General features: G+C 50.6%; 1 protein-coding gene across 1 annotated transcript in view; it reads left to right on the plus strand.

Annotated features, from left to right (window-relative positions):
- Positions 1-20,360, plus strand: part of PTGER3 (prostaglandin E receptor 3) — a 33,203-nt gene extending 12,843 nt beyond the window's left edge. Inside the window, exon 2 of the mRNA XM_080407033.1 lies at positions 368-20,360. Coding sequence (XP_080263159.1) covers positions 368-655 — 288 coding nt within the window. The 3' untranslated portion in view covers positions 656-20,360. The remainder of the gene's footprint in view (positions 1-367) is intronic.
- The last annotated feature ends 1,802 nt before the right edge of the window (positions 20,361-22,162 follow it).

The following is a 22,162-nucleotide window of genomic DNA, read 5'->3' on the forward strand; positions in this document are numbered from 1 at the left end:
CTTTAAGTCAGTTTTGCAAGCTCAGTGATTTCGCTTTCATCCAAGGCCATCTCAAACCTCTGGGATTTAGCACACAGCTTTCTGTTGTGTCTCAAGCAGGGAAGCAGCATGTGCTCCTTGTTTTAGCCTGAGTTCTATAACTAAATCTGACTGATAGCTGAAAGGTATCATGTTTATCACTCACGTTACATGCACACACAAAGTGAGCTGCTCTCCCAGTGCTTGTTTGCTCTGATCACGGTTTGAATTGGATGGAGGAGGAAAAAAACTTCTTGACAGGATTTTGTCTTCAGGGATATTTGTATATAATGATATACAGATAACAGTCTCTTACCGTATATCACTTTTCCCTCCTAACTTCCCTTAGATAACAATGTTGAAGATGATCTTCAGCCACACATCCTTTGAACACTGCAAGGGGTTCTCCGATGAAGCCCAAAGCTCAGAACTGAACAAAGAATGCAATTTCTTCTTGACAGCTGTGCGTTTGGCCTCGCTAAACCAGATACTGGATCCCTGGGTTTACCTCCTATTCAGAAAGATCCTCCTCCAGAAGTTCTGCCAAGCAGCCAGTGCTGTCTCCAAGTGCTCCAACAATGAGTGGAAAGAGAGATCAATCACCTTGTCAGAGGAAATCCGACGGACAGCGGCATGAAGGAACAATGATCCTTTTGCATGGAAACTACTTTGGCCAACGAGTAGTTTTAAATCATACTGTGAATTGGGGTGTCTGTAACAGGTTAGCATCCACATAAATGGCTGAAAATGGTAGCATTGAATGGACTTATAGTGCCAAATAATTATTTATCTGATGTACCAAAAATTCTCAAATACAGAAGGAATTGATTTTGTTTCTACATTTTGCTGTTATTGCCATTTATAACTGAGCTGCAGAACGTAATGTTTTGTGTGCCTAAAATAGAGTTTGGAGGGACCTTTCTTATGTTAAGGTAGAAAAAATGGTTTTCCTATCAGGCAACACTTGGAATAGATTCAACAGATCGAATTACTGAAGAGACTTTCTCTTATGTATTTTTCAATACTAAGGTTATCTACTTCAGGAAGTCCTTCTTCCTCCTTTTTTTCTGGAAGGATGAGGGGAGAAAGGGGCAAAAAAGGTACAAGAATTAAAGGAAGACAAAATTAGGAGAGTTTATCTGGATTTCAGTGGCTTAAAACTGAAAAGGTTGTGTAGTACCAATGATGGTACATCGTCCTCTTTTGAGAACTGAAGGTAGCACAAGTCTCATGACACATGGATTTGTCCTGATAAATACTTGTTCTGCGTGGATGCTAAAGGAAGTCATTGGCTGCCGAGGATGTAGCATTGCGACAAATAGCACGAGTGGGAAATGTATGATTATTTTTTTTAAATAGCAGCCTGTGAAATACCCAGGCATAATGAGAATTGCTGTTTGCAAAGCACACTATAAAAGTACTTTGAGCAGATGGAGAGAATGATAAAAATGTTGTAAGAGACACTAAATGTTCTCCTTCTGTAGATTGATAGCAAAGGTTTACAAAGCTAAAAATACTATTCTCATATGAGTTGTTTAATTTGGAAATGCACGTGTCCAGGAATAAAATGAACATCAAATGATTTTTAATAGGGATGTCACTCAAGACTTCTTCTTTACTAAAAGGTCCTACAAAGTGGCCAGAATAGTACCCCAAAATAGTTTATTTCTTCTTTCCTCCAAAAAGACAAGTTTGAGAGAGATGGCAGCTTTGGGAATTTTTAAAATTGACTGGAAGACATGGGTAGAAGTGTGTGCATTAGTCAGATCTTTCCCCCAGGTAACTTGCATATTTTATTAGAAAACTGAGTTTTAATCCATTTGTGTCGCATTTGAAGGTATTTTTTAAAGGGGCTATATTTTTTCCTCATTTTCTTCACCCTTTTGTGGATTATAGCCTCTAATGTCTCCTGTTTCATGGCCTCTTAGGCAAAATTAGATGCAAATACAATAAGAGACAATAGATCATGTAGTTGTACATCATATACTATGTGCCATATAGTGTCGAATTCAGGGGCCTTAAAGGCAAATGTAATCCTGCATCTGCTGGGTATTTCTTGCCCAGAACCTTTATTTTTAATTTCTCTTCCTTTGTTTATAAAAGTAACTACTCAAAAAAGAAACTGGCTACTCACTTGTCTTGTTCTGCTACTGCATTGTCTATTTCCTTGTCTACATAGATCTAATTTTATCTGTGTGGCGTTCAAGTGCAACCTAAAAGCTACGTCTCACTTTAATTCAAGAGCTAGCCTAAAACCACAGAGGCACATTTTGTAAAGTACTGTCTTTCTCTGATGGGTACTCGTCATCTTCTTCAGTTTAGTGAAATAAATTCCTTTTTCAATTAGGAGTAGATGGCACCCTTCAGGCTGCGGGAGCCCCTGCTCAGAGCCGTGTGGTCCTGGCAGCCGCCACGGTGTGCCTGAGCTGGTGCTGAGTGTAACAACTGCACGTGCCTGCACATCGGTGGTGCTGCTAGCCCCGGTTCGCTTACTAAGCAGCACTTTGGGGAACACAGTGAAAAAAAATTGTACTCGTGCTCTTTGAAAAAGTGCCTTGTGGGATTCATACTTTTAAAAAAAATAATATTGTGAAATACAAAAAGCCTGGTGTTCTGTCCAGAGGATTCGTATTGTTCAGTTTATGTACATTAGCTTTTTAAAACAAACCCAGTCGCTTGTAAAATATGTCGGGATGACCTCAGCCATTCGACTGAATCATACTTTGTCAAGATATTTCTGAGCAGCAGCACTTTCAGAGCACACAGCTTATCTGGGATGCGAGGGGGATATCGAGGGAGAAGTTCTGTGAGGATGAGTGAATCAGTCCCCCCTTTTATCAGCTCTTTTGTAGCAGCAAGAGGGGAGGGCTGGTTTTTCCTGTACACAATCAATCAAATACGTGATAATGAGAGAATGGCTCAAACGTGACATCGCCTTAAGGTGGCAGCAGGAAGGGACCTTTGTTCACTTCTAGAGGAGACAAACATGGGCTTGTTCTTAAGTGTCAGGGATGCTTTCACTGTAGTTCACTTGATGTTACGCCATGCCTTTTTTTAGTGACACAGGACACTGCTTTTATATTTGGAAAAAGGCAGTTCTGTCCATCTTTGGGTACGGTAATAAGAAGAAGCTACTTTAAATATCAGAAAATGGGAAAGAATGTCTGCTTTTAATTTGTTTACAGAAAAGGAGTTTAAGCACTATTTGCCAGCCACAACTGCTGTAACGGGACATGGCTGGAGGAACGCACTTTCAAAAATTAATTCAAAGAGCTTAAGTGTAAATGAAAGCTTTTACTTTCCATTTATTTGATTGAGTGGGAAGGTGTATTTTTTGTTACATTTCTTTAAAGATGCCTCTCTGTGTTGTACTTCTGTCAAAGACATTATGGGAACTGCAGCGTATGGAAAAATGATTTTGAGATAATTGTTTGCCTTAAAAGATACCCTGTTTGTGTACCAAATCCATGTGTGTTGTATCTGTCGGAATAAAAGTTTGGCAGAATAACCAATCTCCGTTCCCCTGATTAGTCTTGCCAGGGACACCATGCCACGATGGTTTCCAACAGCCTGTAGAGAGCTGCGGGTGGGAGCGTGGCCCCGGCACCCCTTGCTGAGCAGATCCCTCCCAGGGAGCGAAGCCACGGGGTGCTCACCCACCCTCCTCCCTGCTGCTGGTGCGCTGTGCCCAACAGCAGGAGGGGACGGAGGGTGGGCCATCCTAACATGTAAAGCATTATTTAGTAACGGGCCTTCCAATAAATGGTTAAGCGACCTTTGCAAAAGCACCACCTGCTGATGGAATACAGCAAACAGATCTTGACAGATTTACATAGATCGGATTTTATCTGCACAGTCTTCCAGCTAGTGACCCCTGGGAACTGTGCTGCACCACTGGCTGGGTTTGCTGCGGCAGTACAGGCTTTGCAGTTCCCAACGTGCTGTACGCCAAGCTCACACCTCTCGCCGGGGAAGGAAAGCCTGTGGGATCGGGACCCTGTGCCCCCTGCATCTGAGACCCAGCTCCATGTCCGAAGTGTTCCAGCCAAGCCCGTGCAGGTGACCACCTGCAGCCCCTCTCACCAAGGGTCTTTCCACATTTTGTTACATTTCCTTTTTTTTTTTTCCCCACATTTTGTAATTTTAACAGACTTTTTGAGCTTCTAAAGCAGATTTATACAGAAGAGCAGCGACCCCACTAATGTGCTGGAAGAAGCATCGTTGGGACGGACAAACCCAACCCACCAGCACAGAATTCGGTGTGCTCCTCCAGCGAGCCAGTGAGATGGCACCGTGCATTTCTCCCAAGTTAAATGACCTTCAGGAGAGAAACAGCAACTGACTACATGCAATTTTCCCTGGTTTGAAATATTCCCTTACTGCTCAATGGATTTAGAGTGATTGCTGTGTGGCGGTACCACATTTCGGTATACCCTGGAACCCCAGAGAAACAGCCACCAGCTAATACACGGGGGAGGGATACCCAGTGAAGCTCAGCTTTCACATTACAGCTTTTCTGGCTACTGTCCTGGAAGGACATTCTCCTGGAAAAAAGGAGTCCTTCATGAAGGACTGACTTACTGAAGTGTCCCATGGGTGAGTGTCCCAGGGCAGAAACCTGTTTATCCTGTAAACCTCTCCTGCAGCTGGGGCACAGCCTGAGCCACTGGGTGCAGGAGTCAATGTCAACAGTCACAGGCTGGTGGAAACCTTGAAATTGGTGCTTTGCACCTAATAACATCAAAAGCACCTTTAGTGCAATTTTCTCAGATTCACAGACTGGTCGGGGTGGGAAGGGACCTCTGGAGATCACCTAGTCCAGCCCTCTGCCAAAGCAGGGTCTCCTAGGGCAGGTGAAGCCTAGCACATCACTGCAGAAGGGGAAACACTCACCATCACTTCATTTTCATCCATTAGTGTGCAAGTGTGAGCAGCTGGCAATCAACAGCAACTGAAACCTTTCACTTCTGGGGATCAGCGGGGAGCACGAGCAGTTTCATTTGTGGATGTTTCAATGTCAAAAGGGATGTTTTTTGTACTAAACCAGATTATGGACAGAGCATCTCCTGCAACGTACCCGAAGAGCCATGCAGGGCTGCAGCGGTACGAAGCACCGTGGTTTGGTGACACTGCAGTCAGATGGGGCTGAACGCGTCGGTCCATGAGCTCGCCACTGATCTCTATCGCTCTGGGCATGTGAATCTGAAAACAAACAGGTTACACAGATGCAGCGTGACCCAAGATGTTTATTTGCAAAATAAGCATGGAAAAGGAGGCCCAAATCTCACGAGAAAAGGATATGCTGGCTGCACGGTGGGAGAATAAGGAAGCTGAATAATGCTCAGCAGCAATGCATAAATCACTCCCCAAAAGAGCAAGACAAAATTGGTGAGGATGAGGTGTCGGGCACCCAAACTGGCCTGATGCACTGAAATAAAACCTCAGGTACCTGGGAGATCCCCTGCTACTTGCCACATTTTCCAAATTAAAACATAAACTCTAGACAGCAAGAGTAACAAGTCCCAAATTATATTTTTTTCATTCACTTGACATTTGTAGATAACCTTAAATAATTTAGAACAGAAACTTAATAGCACGCTGGTCAAAGCCTGAAGGCTTGCAAAGACAACAGCAGTTGAGCCCTCTCCTGCAATGGTCACCACCATTTTATTTAACTGGTTTTTTGCTTGGTTATGGTTTTCTCCTGGCTTAGCAGTTCAGAGTAGCAGCTCAGATGCCTCAGTAAGAGGGAGGGTAAGAGGCACGCAGCCACAGGGGCTGGACCCCACTGCGAGCCCTGGCCGTGATGCGGGACTGCTCAGCAGCATCGCTGGGGGCACAGCTGGGTCTGTGGCACCAGAAAGTCACCAGGGAACCCACAGTGTTCGGCCTCTGGCTTATGGTGGGAGTTTTTAAGCAGAATACAGAAAAAAAGGAGCCGATTTCAAAGGCAGTGGGAGAAGAAGGCGGTGCAAAACGGGTGCTGGCTCATAACCAGCCCCATTAGTCCTGAAAAGGCAAATGCTGGTAAATGTGAAGGGGAACACCAGGGGAGCGGTGGGGTGATGCTGGGTCTCCACAACGCTGCCTTGGGACTGGCTCTGGGCTTCAGCACCCCGACTGGCACGGCAGGCAGTGTGGGTTCAGCAATGCAAGGCATGAGGGAGCAGTGCTGGTGGCCAGAGCTGCCGGAGACGGTGCTGGGGAGAGGGAGGTGGCAGCCAGCCCCAGCAGCCCTCCCACCACCGCCTGGCACAGGCTGCTCCGGGAAGTTGAGAAACAGAACCCTGGCATCAGATACAGCATCCCTACTGAGGCGGCCGAGCCCAGCCCAGCGCAGCATCCCTGGGGCATCCCTGGGGCACAGCTCCCCGCAGCCTCCCAGCCTCCCGCAGGCACCAGACGGGCTCTCCAAGGCGGCTCAGCCTTGCTGCAGCCCCGCTCTCAGAGCCAGTCCCATGCAGGGTGGCAGAAACACTTTGTCACCCGCCCCCACAGAACATCTAATTTTAAGTTTCCTTATATCAGTTAAATTGATCTCAGTTTAGAAAAAAAAAAAAAAAAAAGCAACAAACCAACAACAACAAAAAGAACCAACAAAGAAACTATGTTTAAAAAAATAAGGCAGAATGCGAGAGAGCATGAAGGCTGTGAAATGGAGATGGAACCACAAAGCCAAATCTATTTTATCTTGAAGAGCAGCAGGAAGAACAACAGCCGATAGGGCTCATTGCCCAGAAACAGCAGAAAGCTACCCGAAATCGCGCTCTGCGAGGATAAACAGCTTTTTCAAGATGCACATGACTCTGCCCAGAGTTAAGGAACTTCAGTGGGACATGAAGTGTGTTGTACAGGCTCAAATCCTGCCCAGGCTCCCTTGAGGCAGTTTTCAGCCTACGGAAGAGCTGATCTGGAGCAAAGCCCTCCCCAGCCCCCTGCCACGCTGCCGCCGGCATGTCCCTCAGCTCTGCCCCATGGGGCTGGGGAAGCCCTGGGGAAGCTGGTGGTGGTTTTCCACATGCTTCCTCCATCCGTGACTCGTCGTGAGTCTGTGCAGAGCCAGAGCCAGTGCTCAGTCTCAAGGGTAAGGGGCACGTCCCGGCATCCAGGGCACAGGCGCCACCCCCGTTTTGTTTAACAGGTCCTCCAATAGAATCTAAAAAATTAAATGCAATGGCTGTATTTTTCATGATGTGGAAATGAGTATTTTTAGAATAACTGGTTCAACGAATTACAAACACAGCGACAAAGGCCGACAATAACCATTTTCAAATAAATGTGAGATACTGGGTTACCAGAGGCATTGACAAAACAGCCTTAGGGGTGAGCCAATCTCCGTCGGGTGCAGGAGCATCAGGGAGACGCTGTATATTTAATAGAGTATTTCAGACCACACCATCACAGTGAAAGATTTGGCATCAGAGATGAATTACCCATACAGGCCATACACCCTTCCTTTCCAAGAGGGATTGAAGCCTTCCCCTGGCTGGCAGCAACCCCTCAGCCATCCAGTCCTCCAAAGGTCTTTTCCAATTAAACAGTTCCATGATTCTGTTGTAAGAGCCCAGGACATTCCCCAGCTCCCTGCAGTAGTGCTGGGCTTCCATGCACCTGGGATCTGACCTTGGCTGACAGTGAAGCATGTGCATGACTGTCTGTGCTATTGCTATCAAATCCCAGCTGCAAACCTTGAGTTTCCATGAGGCAGCTTCTTCTGTGCTCAGTGAAGTAGTCCCCCAGACCCAGCAGGAGCTCCTTGGGATGGCCAAGAGGATTTTCACTGCAGCAAGGGCTGGAGCATCTGTGTTACATGGACACAACAAGGTGGGACCTCCCAGCTCCCCCGGACTGTGTGCGAGGGGGAAGGAAGGGAAAGCTGCAGGCAGGGGTGCGAAGGGAACAAGAGCCATCCCTCCGCTGCCTGCCGGCACCCGGGAATCCTTGAGGACTTTTAAGTGAGTGATAATGCAGAGTTGGCTCGTGAAACAGCAGCTTGCAATCCACAGGCTGCACGGCCCCAGCAGGCTGGGGTGTGGTGGATATTTTTGCAAAAACTATTGGCAAGAGCAATGGGACTGGAAAGTTTTTTCCAGGCTGAGCCTTGCAGATAGCTGCCGATTTATGGGGACACTAGTCACCTGCAGCTCGCTGGCATTAATGCTCCTGAGATTCCTCCTTTGAGATGGCTGGCTGAGTCCCAGCCCCTTTCTGTGCATTATTAATCTGCAGCCATTTCACTTGAGAGCAAGAGGTTATAAATTAACCAGCTGCTACTTCTATGGTTTCTCAGTTTTTTCTCAGCGGAAGCATGGGCACGGTGGCGAGCACCAGCCGGGGGGTTGTGCTGAAAAGGGTCAGAGCTTGTCCCAGCTTCAGTAAGCAGCAGCGAGATATTCCCCCGTGCCAGGCAGCAGCATGCTGCAGCATCTGCAGCCCAGGGCGGGTGTTGGTGCTCCCTGCGGGGCTGAGTCAGCCCTTCCCCAGCACCGCTGCCACCAAACCAGAACATGTGCTGGGTGCTTGTCCTGCTCCCAGGGCCGGGTTTGGCCTTTAGCCCCATGCCCCCTTTTCCTTGGTGTTTCTGTTCCTCCTGGGAAATGCAGAAGTTTTCCATTGAACTGCTTGTGGGGTGTCATGAAGAAACCCGCTGGAGTGCCAGGGCCGCAGGTTTATCCCAGGCACATTACAAAGAAGCGTCCCTGGCTGCATGTGCACTGGGAAGGCTGGCAGGGACTCTGCACCCTGCCCCTGCATCCTGCCTGTTGCACCCCCGCCTTTCCCCAGCGTCACCTGTGAAAGTACGGAGGAGCACCAGCATCCTGTCTTTGGCGTTATCTTAGCAGCCCACGGAGTGCCAGGGCATGACAAGAGGAGCAGCCCCGGCAGCTCGCCACAGGCAGCGTGCCCTGCAGCAGGGACAGAGCAGGGCTTTGGGCTCGTGGTTTGTGGCTCACTGTAGATCACAGAATCACGGCATGGTCTGGGTTGGCAGGGACCTCCAAGACCACCCAGTCCCACCCCCCACCACGGGCAGGGACCCCTCCCCCCAGCCCAGGCTGCTCCCAGCCCCGTCCAGCCTGGCCTTGAGCCCTGCCAGGGATGGGGCACCCACAGCTGCTCCGGGCAGCCTGGGCCAGCGCCTCGCCGCCCCCATGGGGAAGGGTTTCCTCCTTGTACCTGCCCTAAATCTCCCCTCTTTCAGCTGAAAGCCATTCCCTCTTGCCCTGTCTCTACATGCCTGTATGAAAAGTCCCTCTCCAGCTTTCTTGTCAGCCCTTTCAGGTGCTGGCAAGTGCTCAAGGCCTCCCAGAGCCTTCTCTTATCCAGGCAGTCCTCTGGATGGCTTCATGAAACTCTGGTTTCCCTCCAAACATTTCAAATTTTTCAGGGATGAAATCAAAAGGAGAATTAATTCTGAGTTCACCCAGAATGCTGGCTTCACCTTAAAGCACAGAGCAGTCCCAGCAGGCCCCGATGCTGATGCTAACGGGATGTGCAGAAATTCAGCCCTTGCTTCAGTCCCCTGCAGAACATAAAAGAACTGCTTTGAATATAAAATATGTTAAGTATGTTCAAATGCGTTTTGTTAAAGACAATGTATTTATGTTTTGGTCCACTTTGTTTTGATGATAAATTGCAGCAAAGGGTAGAAGCCCCAGTTATTATGACTTTTTGTAAACATAGTGATGTAACAAACCTCATCCACCCTTCGACGTGCAGGCTGTTTGCATAGAGGGGAGCCGCAGTTATTACACGCATCCATTAGGAAAAATAAATTCAGCATTTATAAAGGCTTTTGGTCTTGCAGATGAAAGGAAGTATACACCTCATTTTTAGTGTGACTAGAGTGCAAAGACATAATTCCCAACAATTTGCTGTTTATATGACAGTTTGGAGTCAGCTGGATTTTGCCTGATGTGTTTGCAACTCACTGGCTCCAAACGCAGACAGGCTTTACAGAGCAGAGACAAAAATGTGCCAAGAAACCCATTGCCCCCATTTTGGCAAGGTTTTGTTCCAACTTCAGGAAAGGCCGTAGCCCTGTCTCTCCCCCCATGAGAGCAAACACCTCCAGTCCCCCTCCGAGGGAGCTCGCCCATCAGCACCTCTGGACCAGTCGTCACGGCGAAGCCTTGTGCAGAGCCCGCGAGCAGAGGGGCTCCGCCGGGGCTGGGACTGAGTCCACGTGCCGAGGGCCACAGCACGTACAGGTGGGTTTAGGCTGGGAAGCTGTCTGTGCCGTGAGCTGGCCCACCCCGGGACATCACAGCCTGGTGATGCTTCAAGCCCACCTTGCAGACAGCACGCCGGGGGCCTCTCAGGTGTAAGGGATCTTAAATCTTTAAATACTGCAACTGAAAACATTTAAGACTAAAGGAACCTTGGAAATCTTAACATCATTTTATGGTACATAAATGTCACAAGGGCAAGGCAATACCAGCTCTTTGTAGGGCATTTCATTTAGCAGAATATAAAGCAAACAAGGTTCAGTGGCTGGAGAGTGAACCCCAAGAGCTTCGCGTTACAGATGAGGGGCTGTGCACTGAGAGCAGCGACTGTGGCCTTAGAATAAAACCACAGGAGGTGGTGGAGTCTCTACATCTCCTGGAGGTGTCAAACCGTGACTCTTCCCCAGACAGGCTCTGTCAGGGGGAGCCTCGGTGATGTGTTCGCCAGGACCTCGCCCTCAGCCACCCCTTGCCCGCTCTGCTCCACGGTTCATTTTCCTGCTAGGTCTGTGCTATGACTTTGCACCTAATGAAGACAGGGAGAGTCGCTAATGTACAGAGCTTGGCTGTGCCGAAACACTCGGGAAATAAATTATTTAGCATCAGGATAAGCAGGTTTCTCCCCTTCCCATCCCTTCCACGCTGCTGCCCTTGGCTTTTGAAGGGGTCTGGAAGGAGGAGGCAAGGCCAGACTGCAAGGGGCTGTGCCCTGCAGCCGGCACGTTCCCCGCCAGCCACCCCTGTGGCCAGGCACACCCTGGGCCAGCGCAGGACAAGAAAGCCTGTTTACTTCTACCATGGTAGTGACAAACTTCAACTGGAGACTCTCTATGATAAGGTTTTGTCCAAGCCATACTAACAATAAAGTGATCCCTGCTTTGTTGGAGAACGTCCCTTTCATGCAGCTGGCCGCTGGCTTCAGAAGCAGCCCGCCTTGGTGGCAATGCCAGCCCAGTGTCACAGTCCAAGCAGCGATAAAGCAGCCTGGCAGGTTAAACCTCCAGATAAATTTAGATTATGAAGGGCAAGAGCTTAATGTCCTTTTTGTCCTCTGTCAAGGCTGCTGTGTCCTCCCCAAAGGTGCCAAGCGAGGGCACAGAACGACTTTGTGTTGGCAGGGGCAGCTGCCAGTGGTGCCCAGCCCAGAGGACGGGGAGTGAGAGGTTTTCCCCAGGAGCACAGGAGTCCCACATTTGCAGGGTTCCTGTCCTACACGAGCTCTTTCCTAAACCCTCCGAGGTGGGCATCAGCCCCCAGTTCATTGAGGCGAAGGTCAGGTTGGTCCCTACAAAGCCCAGCAATGTAAGTGCTGCATTACCGCGGCACGTCTCCTTCCATGTCTGCGGTACAAAGGCAGCTTCAAGGCAGCCTGAGAGGAACCTCCAAAGACAACTGGAAGTACAGACCCATTTAATGCCACGTTTAAAATTAGGGTTTTTTTTCTAAATATATGCTGAAAAAAACCCCAAACCATAAAGTTCAACCCAAACCTGAATCACTTCAGATCATCTTAACTCATACATATCCTTTACAGTGGTGATTCAAACTACCCTACAGCTGAGCCACAGACCAAAAGCCCAGAGAAGTACATCTTATTTTATGGAAATGCCTTGCAACCAGACAGGGAGGTCTACGGGAGGCATAAACCATCCCAACTCCATCAGAAGTCACTAAACCTCTGCGAGCCTGCAACGCAACAAGATTTCACCCGGTGCCAAAATTTATTTCTAGTTTTAAAAGGGCCATTCTGGAGTCTCATAAGCTGATCAGAAATTCGTTAAAGGTAACATTTTGGTAGCCTTTAGGAACTTTAATAAAGCGAGTTTTATTGATTATTTTTCTTACTAAGTGCGTGTCTCGTTCTCTAATATCTCTTGCTGCTACTGTATAATTATAAAATACCTTTGGTATATGACAATTATCAAGATATGGTAGCTGGAGAGCTTCTTATAGAGCATTCCCCATCGTCATCCCCAGTACAACTCGAAAGACCGAGGGTGGCAACATATCAGATTTTGCTGCCTGGGCTGGGCTGGGGTCTAAATCCATAGGAGTGAAAAATCCCCCAGAATTAAGTTATGGGTGAGTCATTTCAATCAAAGTGAAGAAAAAGGTACAATCTGTGCTGCGAAGGCAGAGCTGAAGTGTTCATCTCTGAATTACACCACAAGTAGTTCACAGAAGACACCCCCACATTTGCAAAGCACATGGATGCAATACCTTTGAGAGAGGGAAAATATCTAAGATTTTTTCAGAACCTCTAACGAGCTGCAGCCAACAGAGCCCCATCACAGGGACCTCAGGCAAGGAGGTGCCCCAGCGTGAGGAGGAACCTCTGCTGCGTGCAGGCAGAGGGACTGTTTGCATCGTGACCACATCAATGCAAACATGCAACATATACAAACGCTGCAAGTCGGTCCAAGCTGTCTGTGTGCCCTCCTCCATGCTCAGAATATGTTTGCCATTTTTCGTAAGAATTACGTCAGTGCCACGGAGGGCTCTGGAAACCGGTACTTTGATGATACCTCATTTGCTAATGAAATAATAAATCCCTTTGTTCTTCACTAAAGATCTCTTTGCTATTAAAAAGATGTATTGCTTTTGATTAGGAGCCCACCATTAGTTTAGGTGGTGCTGGGTTGCAGCTCAGCTCTGTCAGTCACCTAGCATGACTATCCTAAAGCTTTTCCATGTAAGAAATTCAAAGCCCCACTCCACGGGCTCTTGGTGGAGCCCACGTCCCAGTGGGTGGGCAGCTCCGGGGGGCAGCCCCTGCGCCGCTGCCCACCCCACAAGCCAAGCCTAGCTGTGTCCTGCTGCTGGCGGGCGATGGGCACGGGACCACCCACGCTGCAGGGGTTCTGCCATGGGTATTTTAAGACTCAGAAACCAAGTTTTTAGCTTCCGAGTCTGGGTTTAATAGCTCAGAGAAATGGCCTGAGTGTTACTGCCCTTGGCGCCCATGCTGGGGGCGGCAGACCGCAGGCCCCATGCCCAGGAGCGCAGCAGCCAGCCGCCCGCAGCCCTGCAGCCAGAGCGCGGCCGCACAGCTGAATGCAGCCAGCTACACGCTGCCAAGAGCTCCGGAGCATTTAGCCCAGGATAAACAAATGAACTGGACAGCAATATTTAAACACCAGTGTCTGTGTACCCAGGCTGCCCCTTCTGCCCCCTGCACCCTCCCTGCTGCCCCCCGACAGCGGCACCATCCCCTCTCCATCCCCAGCATGCCCCGAGCTGTGGCCCCGAGCATCCCCAGTGCCAGACCCCGCAGCGGCAGTGGCTGCCTCTGTCCAGCCCGCAACAGCCCCCAGGTCTGGGAATGGGGCAGGGGCTGCTGCCGCCTGCCCCCCCGTGCTGTCCCAGTCCTGCTCCTTTGCCTGCCCCAGTCTTCCCCCTGGGCTGCAGGCACAAGGAGCTGCTGCAGTTCATTAACCACAGCTGAACCACCAGTAGGCAACAATAATTAGAAGACCCCATGAGCTGCTTGGGAAATGCCAGCCGAGCAGGCTCTCCCTTCCTGTGCCTTGCTTCCACAGCTCCCGGCTGGGACGGGGTACAGCAAAGGCACACACCCCAGGGCACCGGGCAAGCTTGGCCACTGCATTGCATGAGCTTGGCCAGTGCATCTTGTAAGCTTGGCCAGCGCATTGCATGAGCTTGGCCAGCGCATTGCATGAGCTTGGCCAGTGCATCCTGTGAGCTTGGCCAGTGCATTGTGCAAGTTTGGCTCGTGCATTGTGCGAGCTTGGCCAGCGCATCTCATGAACCTGGCCAGTGCATTGCACATGCTTAGCTGGTGCAACACATGAGTTTGCTCAGTGCATCGCAGGGGCTCAGCTGATGCATCACACAAGCATTGTGTGGCCCAGCAGCCACAGGCCATCAGGATGCGCAAATCCACACAGGGCTGTCAGCAAAATGTCCTACTGAAAGCAGTCTCAAGGTCAAAAAGACACTCTAGAGCCTGCGCTGGCTCGTGGGCTGTGCTTCAGATGCTCGGGTGGCAGGCAAGGGTGCAGAGGCTGCAGTGGGCAGTGGGACGAGCCCCTGGTACCCCATCCAGCCCCTTGGAGCTCACAGCCCAGCCACCCACTGCAGCCCCTCAGAGCTGCTCCCTGCATGCAGACCTCTCCAGTGTTTCACAAACTGCACAAGCGCCGGTTTGAGCCTGGCAGGGTTTTATTTTAATCGCCTGCTCTCACCCCCGGCCTGGTTTTGACTTGACACTTTGCTTTTCAGAAGGTGAGAAACCTCCTGGCTGCAATCCATTTATACACATTCATTTGTGGAAAGACAAAACCAAAAAGGCACTGGGGCCATGTACCAAACAAGCTCTGTTTGTCTTCTCCCCATCCACCCTCTCGCTTTTAAAAGACAATTACAAAACCACCACGGTGGGGTTTGGCCCTGTTCCCCTGTCCCCTCGCATGTATTGACATAGCAGGATTATCTAAGTTACTGGAAATGAATGATTATAGCAGCTATGTCAATAAATTAGTTTGAGTACAGTAACAATGTCAAAGTTAATAATTCAGCTGATATTTTACTGGACCCTGCAGTCATTGCCCATTATCTATGGGCTTTATTTAGTCACTTGGTCTCAGGTACATATCCCTTTTACACTAAGCATCTCAAAACAAATTACAGGATCACACTGTGCCCTGCCTGCTTATAGTGCTCTGGCTCCCTTGCCTCTGCTTTGTGAAATCAGAAAGTTAATGCTTTCACAAGAAAATAATATCGCTACTAAATGTAGTACTGTTTTCAAAGCAGATGTACACATTTTAAAGCCAGTGCTGCTTGCAAATAACCAGGCGAGCAGCATCTTGCCTTTGCAGTCTCAGGGCTGGACCCTGCGCTGGCTGGCCAAGGCTGGGTGACATTACCCACCTTTCTCTCCGCTGCAGCAGTTATTTGAGCACAGGTCAAAATCCTCTGTGTTGGTGTAAACTCCTCTTCCAGCTCAGCCCCCAGTGAGGGCTTTGGAAACCCTCCACGCTGTGCAGCATCCCGACAAGCGGCTCATGCCGGTGCCCACCCCTGCATACAGCACACCTGCGCTGGTGGGCAAAGGAGACAGGTAATGCAAATTCCCAGGGCTTTCTGCTGCCCAGGGTCACCGTGGCTGGGCTGGCACATCACCAGTGTCACCATTGTCCCCAGCCATCCCGCTGGGACAGCAGCCAGCGCCCAGTTGCTCCCCGCCAGCAGCGACTGGTGATAGGTGCAAAACAGATGCTGCAGGATGCTGGCAACCTGACTCTTTCATTGCATTTTTCACCTCAGATAAGGTAAAAATAGTAGATGACTCTTTGTAAAGCCTGTGATATTCAATAATAACAATAAACTGCCAGCTTTGGTTAATCTGACATTTTGAAATGCTCCGAAGAGCAAGGCAAATCTGCTAACCATTATGGCATCGTTTAATTTGCACATCGCACCTTCTGCCAGCCCGTGTGGAACCCCCCAAGCCCACGCGGGGCTCAGGGCTCCCTGCTGCGGCGCTGGCAGGGCAGGAGCGGGCGCGACCAGGCTGTGTGGGCTGGACGTTCTGCGTGGACGCAGAAACCTCTGCAGCAATTTTGGAAATGCCAGTTAATAAATGACTGAACATTATTTATTAATGACAGTGATATTGCCCTGTGTCAGGTGGGGGTGCTCGTTTCAGGAAGGGTCTGTGCCCCCACCTTCCCCTGCACCCAGCTGGGCTCCGCGCCCATGGCAGGCAGGGCTGCGGGTGCATTTTAATTCAAGTTTCCTACTTGATCAAAAGGCTACCGAACTGCCTGGGCCTGAGTTATCCTTGGTTTATTCTGTCTTGTGATGTAATTCTGAAATTCGCTCACTTACAGGATGCACGCTAGCCGATTCTGAGCTCCCAAAATTTAAAGCTGTTTGTGCAAGTGTCTCAGTGCTGATGCTTCGTCCCACACGCCGCAGCAGAGGGCTGGGGGGAGCACAGCCACAGGAGTTCCCAGCAATCCTGATAAATAAATAACGAAAGGAAGCATCGGTCTTTCCCAGAGCCCCCGACCTGGGGGCTGCGCTCTCCCTGCGGCTGCCCTGGCCGCTCCTGATGATCCCTGGCCCTGCAGAAATACGGCTTTAAATCCATAAAGCCATTAGAATTTCCTAAGAACGCTCTCCAGTTCATAAAACCAGGAAAGCAAACAGATCATTTCCTTTTGTACCTCCTGGAGCAGAAGATGGGCTGCATCACTTATTTGCTGCAGTCCTGAGTCTACAGAAAGTGGGTGTTTTATTGTAGTTCTGGAGTTTGCAAAGCAGGGTCGGGGGTCACAGTGGCACAGAGGAACGCAGCAAGCCCAGGCTTTGCACCAGAGCCCCTCGCCCTGGCCGCTCGGCAGGTGCACACAGCACCAGTGCTCCCAGCAGAGCCGCAGGAGGCCAGGGGCTGCTGAGGAGAGGCAAAGCCTTCCTCCCAGGGAAGTTCAAAGAAGCAATGAAGATATTTTTGTAACTGAGTGAATATAAATGTGTTTGAATGAGCCCTGAAAGCTACAGTGCCGATGAAATCGTGATGTGCTTCAAGCTGTAAGCATACAGTTGGCATGGTTCAGGTGAAGCATATGCAACCAACCACTGGGCCATATCTCCCCCCCTCCCCCGTTTTTGTACAGACCATTAAAACCTCATTTTAATTAGTGTATTAAACAAAATAAACACATTTGCTTCACCTTGCCATCTGACTTCAACTGCATTTACTAAGTCTTTTCCCCCTCCCTAAAAAGCCCCGCATCCCCCGGGGAGGTAGATGAAGGCAAACCCAGGAGAGCCCCCGGCTCCTCTCCCTGACCCTGCATCCTGCCGCTGTGGGGGTGTCTGGGGAGGCAGTGCACGCCATGGGCAAACCCTGCCTGCATCCAGACATGCCAGCAGGACTGAACATCATTGCCAGAAGGTGTTCATCGTGCTGGCACCCCCCCTGTACAATCGGAGGTCTGCTGGGGTTTATGATTGTCTTTTTCCTTGACAGGAATCTAAATCCAAATTTTAATTAGATTTGGGCCTGGAAAGCTTTTCTCACAATTAATTCTCATTTTAAATAATTGTATCTTAAGGACATACAGAGCTGCTGCTCTCTTGTTTCTTATTAGTTGCTGCTCAGCCAGCAGGTAGGAAGGGTGCCCATCCACTCACACACGCGGCTGCTCACCAACCGCAGAGCATCGGCCGCAGGAGATGCTCGGTGACAGCAGCATGTGCAAAACACTATTTAAAAGCAGAAGGAAGTGGCAGGTTCAGAAAGGACTTTCCTCTACAAGTGTTCCACTCCTCCTTGGTGCCCACGCACATTTTGTGTTCCCATCCCCACCCTCAGAAGGTGAGCAGACACCCGGGAGCGGGTGCCAGCACACGGCAGGGAGGAAGGTACTGAACAGCACAATCCTGCAGCATCGCACGCTCCTCCAGTGGCTTCCCACGGGATGGGAACGAAAGGGTAGGAAACCTGGATGGAAAGAAAAATAATGAAAAATTAAAGCTGCCCTTTGTGTGTTTCCCTGGCATCACCCAACAGCATTTCAGTTAAAGCCAACTGCATCAGGTCACCAAAACTCACAACGATAGCGGGTTTTGCCATTGGAAACCTGGGGTTTAACCGGCAGCAGGCAGCCCAGGGCTTTAGAAACACCAGCCACCACATCATGCAAGTGTACTATGATAAATAAGTACATTAATTACATTCAGCAGCACATACATGATGTTGTCTCCTTCCCTTGCTAGAGCTGGTAACTTCAAATTCTTCCGGCCCTCGGTACAGGACCCCCGTCACCGTGCAGGGGAGGAGGCGGTGAGGCGAGCCCTGCACCTGCACCTGAAACCTGCACTCTGCAAGGTCCAGGCTCTGTCCCAAACACTTCGGTGTCACAGAACTGGCATCAAATTCACATGCAAACCTCAAATTTAAGTAATTGTAAAGCTTCAAGCGAGCTAAGCCTTGGTGCTGAAGAAAAGATCCAGACCTGGGCTGTGAGTGGAGGGCAGCACTGCTGCCAGGGCTCGGGGTCACCTTTTACACCCTCACCAAATCCATGGGGCAGCCGTTCCCAGCCCTTATTTCCATCACACCAGGACGCGGGAGATGGGGGCTGGCCAGCTGTGGCGCGGGGGCTGACCCACACCACCAGGGCTGCGGTGAGCCGGGCTGGGGGCAGCAGCCAGGCTCTGCCCCAGCTCCTGGACAAGTCTCGGCTCTATGGCCTCAGAGGAACTCGATTTTCCTCAGCGCGTCTCACCGGTGGCAGGCAGCCTCTCAGCAGCCCAGTTTGCTGGCGCTGTGTACCACGCAGTCACCCGGCCCGGCGTGGCCAGCAGCGTTGTACAGTCACTTGGCGGAGGTGGGAGTGCGGGACCCCAGCCCAGCCCCCTGCGCCTTGAGGGACGATGGCTGCTGCATCAGATCCCAGCTCTGGCGCTGCCCGAGAGCCTGCTTGGCCCCAAAAACTGCAGTGGGAGCTGCGCAGCCCTTGGAAAACCAGCTGCTGTCTACTGACAGAATAAACATTTAGAAATACCGCGGCATCCTCTTGTCCTTTTCTTGCCTGAAGTAACTGGGGCAAGCAACAGCCCAGGAAATAAAAGCTGATAACGCAGATAAGAGGGGTCTGGTGTAAGTGTGACCTTGAGATTTCGTGCCGCCGGCAGCCGATAGGGGATGACGCCCGCCCATGCTCCCATTAGACGTTCCCCTGCTGCGTTCCTGTTACCACGTCTCTCGAGACTCCCTCTAGCTTCCCACCAGGCGTGACCCTTCCCAGACTGGGAGCCCGCTGGCACCGGTGCCATCGTTGGGAAAGGGTGGTGAGAGTGCAAGGGCCAGCGTGCCAGCAGCTGGCATGCCAAGGGCCGGCGTGCTACGGCAGCCAGCGAGGTTTCACCATGGCCCCCGGCCACAGCAGCACCCACGTCTGTCCTCATGACTGTCACCTCCCAGTTGCCACACAGCAGCCAGAGGTTTTATTCTTAAAGCATTTGGGTTTATCCATGCAAAGTTACCTACGTTTGGACCAGATTGTAACAGTGTGTTGTGTATGACCGGCCAGGTGGAAACGCCCACGCTGGAGGGCCACATGCTGCCTTCACAGACGTTTTCTCCCATTTTTGTATCCATCAGCTGTGGGGATCCAGCAAATGCCAGGTAAGGCACCATCAGGTCCCACCTGAAGCCATCCGGGACACACTTCAAGTATCCTGATTCTCTGCTTTAAAAGTGAACTTTATTTGTGCTTATATTCATTGTCAAATGCTTTCGAGGCTTATTTTGCTGGTGGTTTGGCTGATATAGGTGACACATGGGAGAAGATCCAGGCATGTCAGCAAGGTTAGAGGAAATACAGCTGGACGAATAACCTCTGTATATCTTTCATCGACGTTGGCTGGGTGCTGATAAAGCTTGTTTTTTATTTTAGTTGTTTGTCAGCAATCCTTTTTCTTTAGGACACAATGTTACTTTGGCAATGCTCCTCAGGAGGGATCTGCTGAAATACCGAAGGCGTTTCCTAACTGAGCTGGCAGGGTCCCTGAGGCACCGGTTGTGCAATGAGAAGGGCAATCACTAACTGCCATCCCACGGACGACCCGTCAGAGGTAAGAGCAGAGCTTTGCTCCTCCGGACATCTCCTACACGTGAGCTGCTGAGCAGTGGGGGACGAGGTGACCTGAAGTCCTTACCTGTGCCTGCCCCACCCCCCCCCAGCTCCCTCTGCCTGCAGGGCAGGGGGCACAGCTCAGCAGCAGGAGGGCAGGAGCAGCTTCAGGCTGTCCAGGCAGCGCAGCGATCGATGCTCAGCAGCAATGCCCCAGCAGCTCTGGAACCATGGGTCTGGCTCACCAGTGCTTCTCTTTCTTTATTTCCCATTAAAGAGGGCTGTCTCTCATTATATCCCATTTAAAGGGGCTCTCCTTCCTAGAAAGCTGCTGCTTTATGGTAGAGACGGGGGGAGAAAGGCATTGAAAAAAGCATTAGTAGGAAAAAAACTTTGAAAATGGATAGCACCAAAGTTTCAGGTCTTTATTTAAATATTGAGCATGTGGCAGTTCAGTTAATGCTACTTGCAAAAAAAAAAAAAAAAAAAAAAACACAAAAACCCCCAGAACTCTAATAACTAATAGAGACAGGCAGAGGCAGGGAGCGAGCAGCAGCCCTCTCCCAAGGACCGCCAGGAGCAGCGGGCAGAGCCTGAGCTGCAGCCCAGCTGCCCATATAAATTACCCGGGTAGGAAACGTGCGCTAGAAGAGCCGTAAAGGGGGTTACAGCAAAGCGCTTTGAAGAACTTTACTTTTCATTAGCAAATCAAACATTGAAAAGGCTTGAACTCGTATGGTACACCACAGCAACAAGGTCAGTTCTCACCGAAGGGGATCTTAGCAGGTTCCTGAAGTCTGATTCATTTTCCTCCCTTCTCCTCCCAGCCTCTCCAGTGAACACCTGCACTGGCGCGTGATGCCCAGAAGCGGTGGCAGAGCTGGCTCTCGGGGGGTGAGCCCACTGCACCCCGTGTCACTCCTGTCTCCGCAGGCTGCCTGTGGCCCACCAGCCGCCAGCCTCCTCCAGATGATGTGGAAGCAGCAGAAGGCAGTGTGTTGTGGGGGGCTGTGGATGCTGGGTGCAGTGGGTACCGGAGCCGCTCAGCAGTGCCCGCTGTGTCTGCACAAGCACAAGCCGTGCAGCTGGGCCACGGCGAGAGCATCGGTCACAGGCAGCTTCAAGGGAAGGGAGGCATGGCTCCCCATTTCCATCCCTGCTCTTTTCTTCCTCCAACCATGAAAGCTCAGTCTTGCATTTGCAAGATTTGAGGATTTATTTTTCTATTATTTTTCTTTTGGCGATAGATTTTACAATTATATTTTAATAAAAAATAATTTTACAATTATGAAGAACCAGCTCATCTTGTTCCTGAGGCCAGTACACAGGTTCTGCTGGTTCAGAGCTTATAATAAAATCTGTATAGCCCGGCCTGGCCATCCTGAGTGAAAACGGACAGCTGTTTGCTTCCTCCTGCCTGGTGCTGAAATACCACTTGATGCTGGCCAAGGAGTGCTGGTTTTGCCTGCAAAACACACAGAAGCTGAGCAGAAGCAGAGAGCCTGGCCAAGGTTCAAAAGACATTTCCTTGCCCACCCAGTGTCCTACCTGTGGTGTCACAGCTCTGTGCTGCGTGGCTGCAGCTGCGGGCAGGATCCCACCCAGCAGTTCCCACCGAGGGGGGCACTGACAAGGACGTGAAGGACTGGGGGGCTTCAGGAGCAATGGGAACGAAGCAGAGAGGCCAAAATTAAAGCTGAGCGTAAAGGGAGGGCTGTTTACAGGGAAATAGCAAAGAACGATGATGGCCACAACCCTTGATCAAGAGCATGGCTCTTGCCAACTTTCCGTGGCAGATAACACATGGCTGAGCTGGAGAGGGGGGAGCAAGGAGCAAGCCGTGGTGGGCAGTGCTGAGCATGCCGCTGCCGGGGGGGGGTGCACCCCCCCAACCCCTGGGAAGGCAGGGAATGGCGCTGGGAGAACGGCAGGAATGGGAAAGGCAGGATTTGTCTTCCTGTGGGCAGCTCTTAGCCGTGGCTGTCGGCGAGCCCCTTACCCACACAGCGGCCGCAGGGCCCTTGCTCCCGCTGTTGCTTTCCAGTGGGGGAAGGCCTGCGCCTGCCAGGCGGCCTGGGGGCTCCAGGTAGGTGCCTTCCCTTCCCCCCCCCCCTCCCCCACACCCCCCAGCTCCCCCACCAGCCCCGGGGCAGCTCCTCACCGCCTTCAGCTCCAGGGAGCAGGGAAGCACCAGGTGCCACCTAAAATTACATCAATGGCCATTATAATACACGATATATTTGTATCAGACGTTTTCCCAAAAGAGTACCAGAGCTGTTTACTGAATTACATTATTACTGGGTT

The sequence above is a fragment of the Falco punctatus genome (genome assembly GCF_963210335.1).
Source record: "Falco punctatus genome assembly, chromosome: 11".
NCBI classification, from domain to species: Eukaryota; Metazoa; Chordata; class Aves; order Falconiformes; family Falconidae; genus Falco; species Falco punctatus.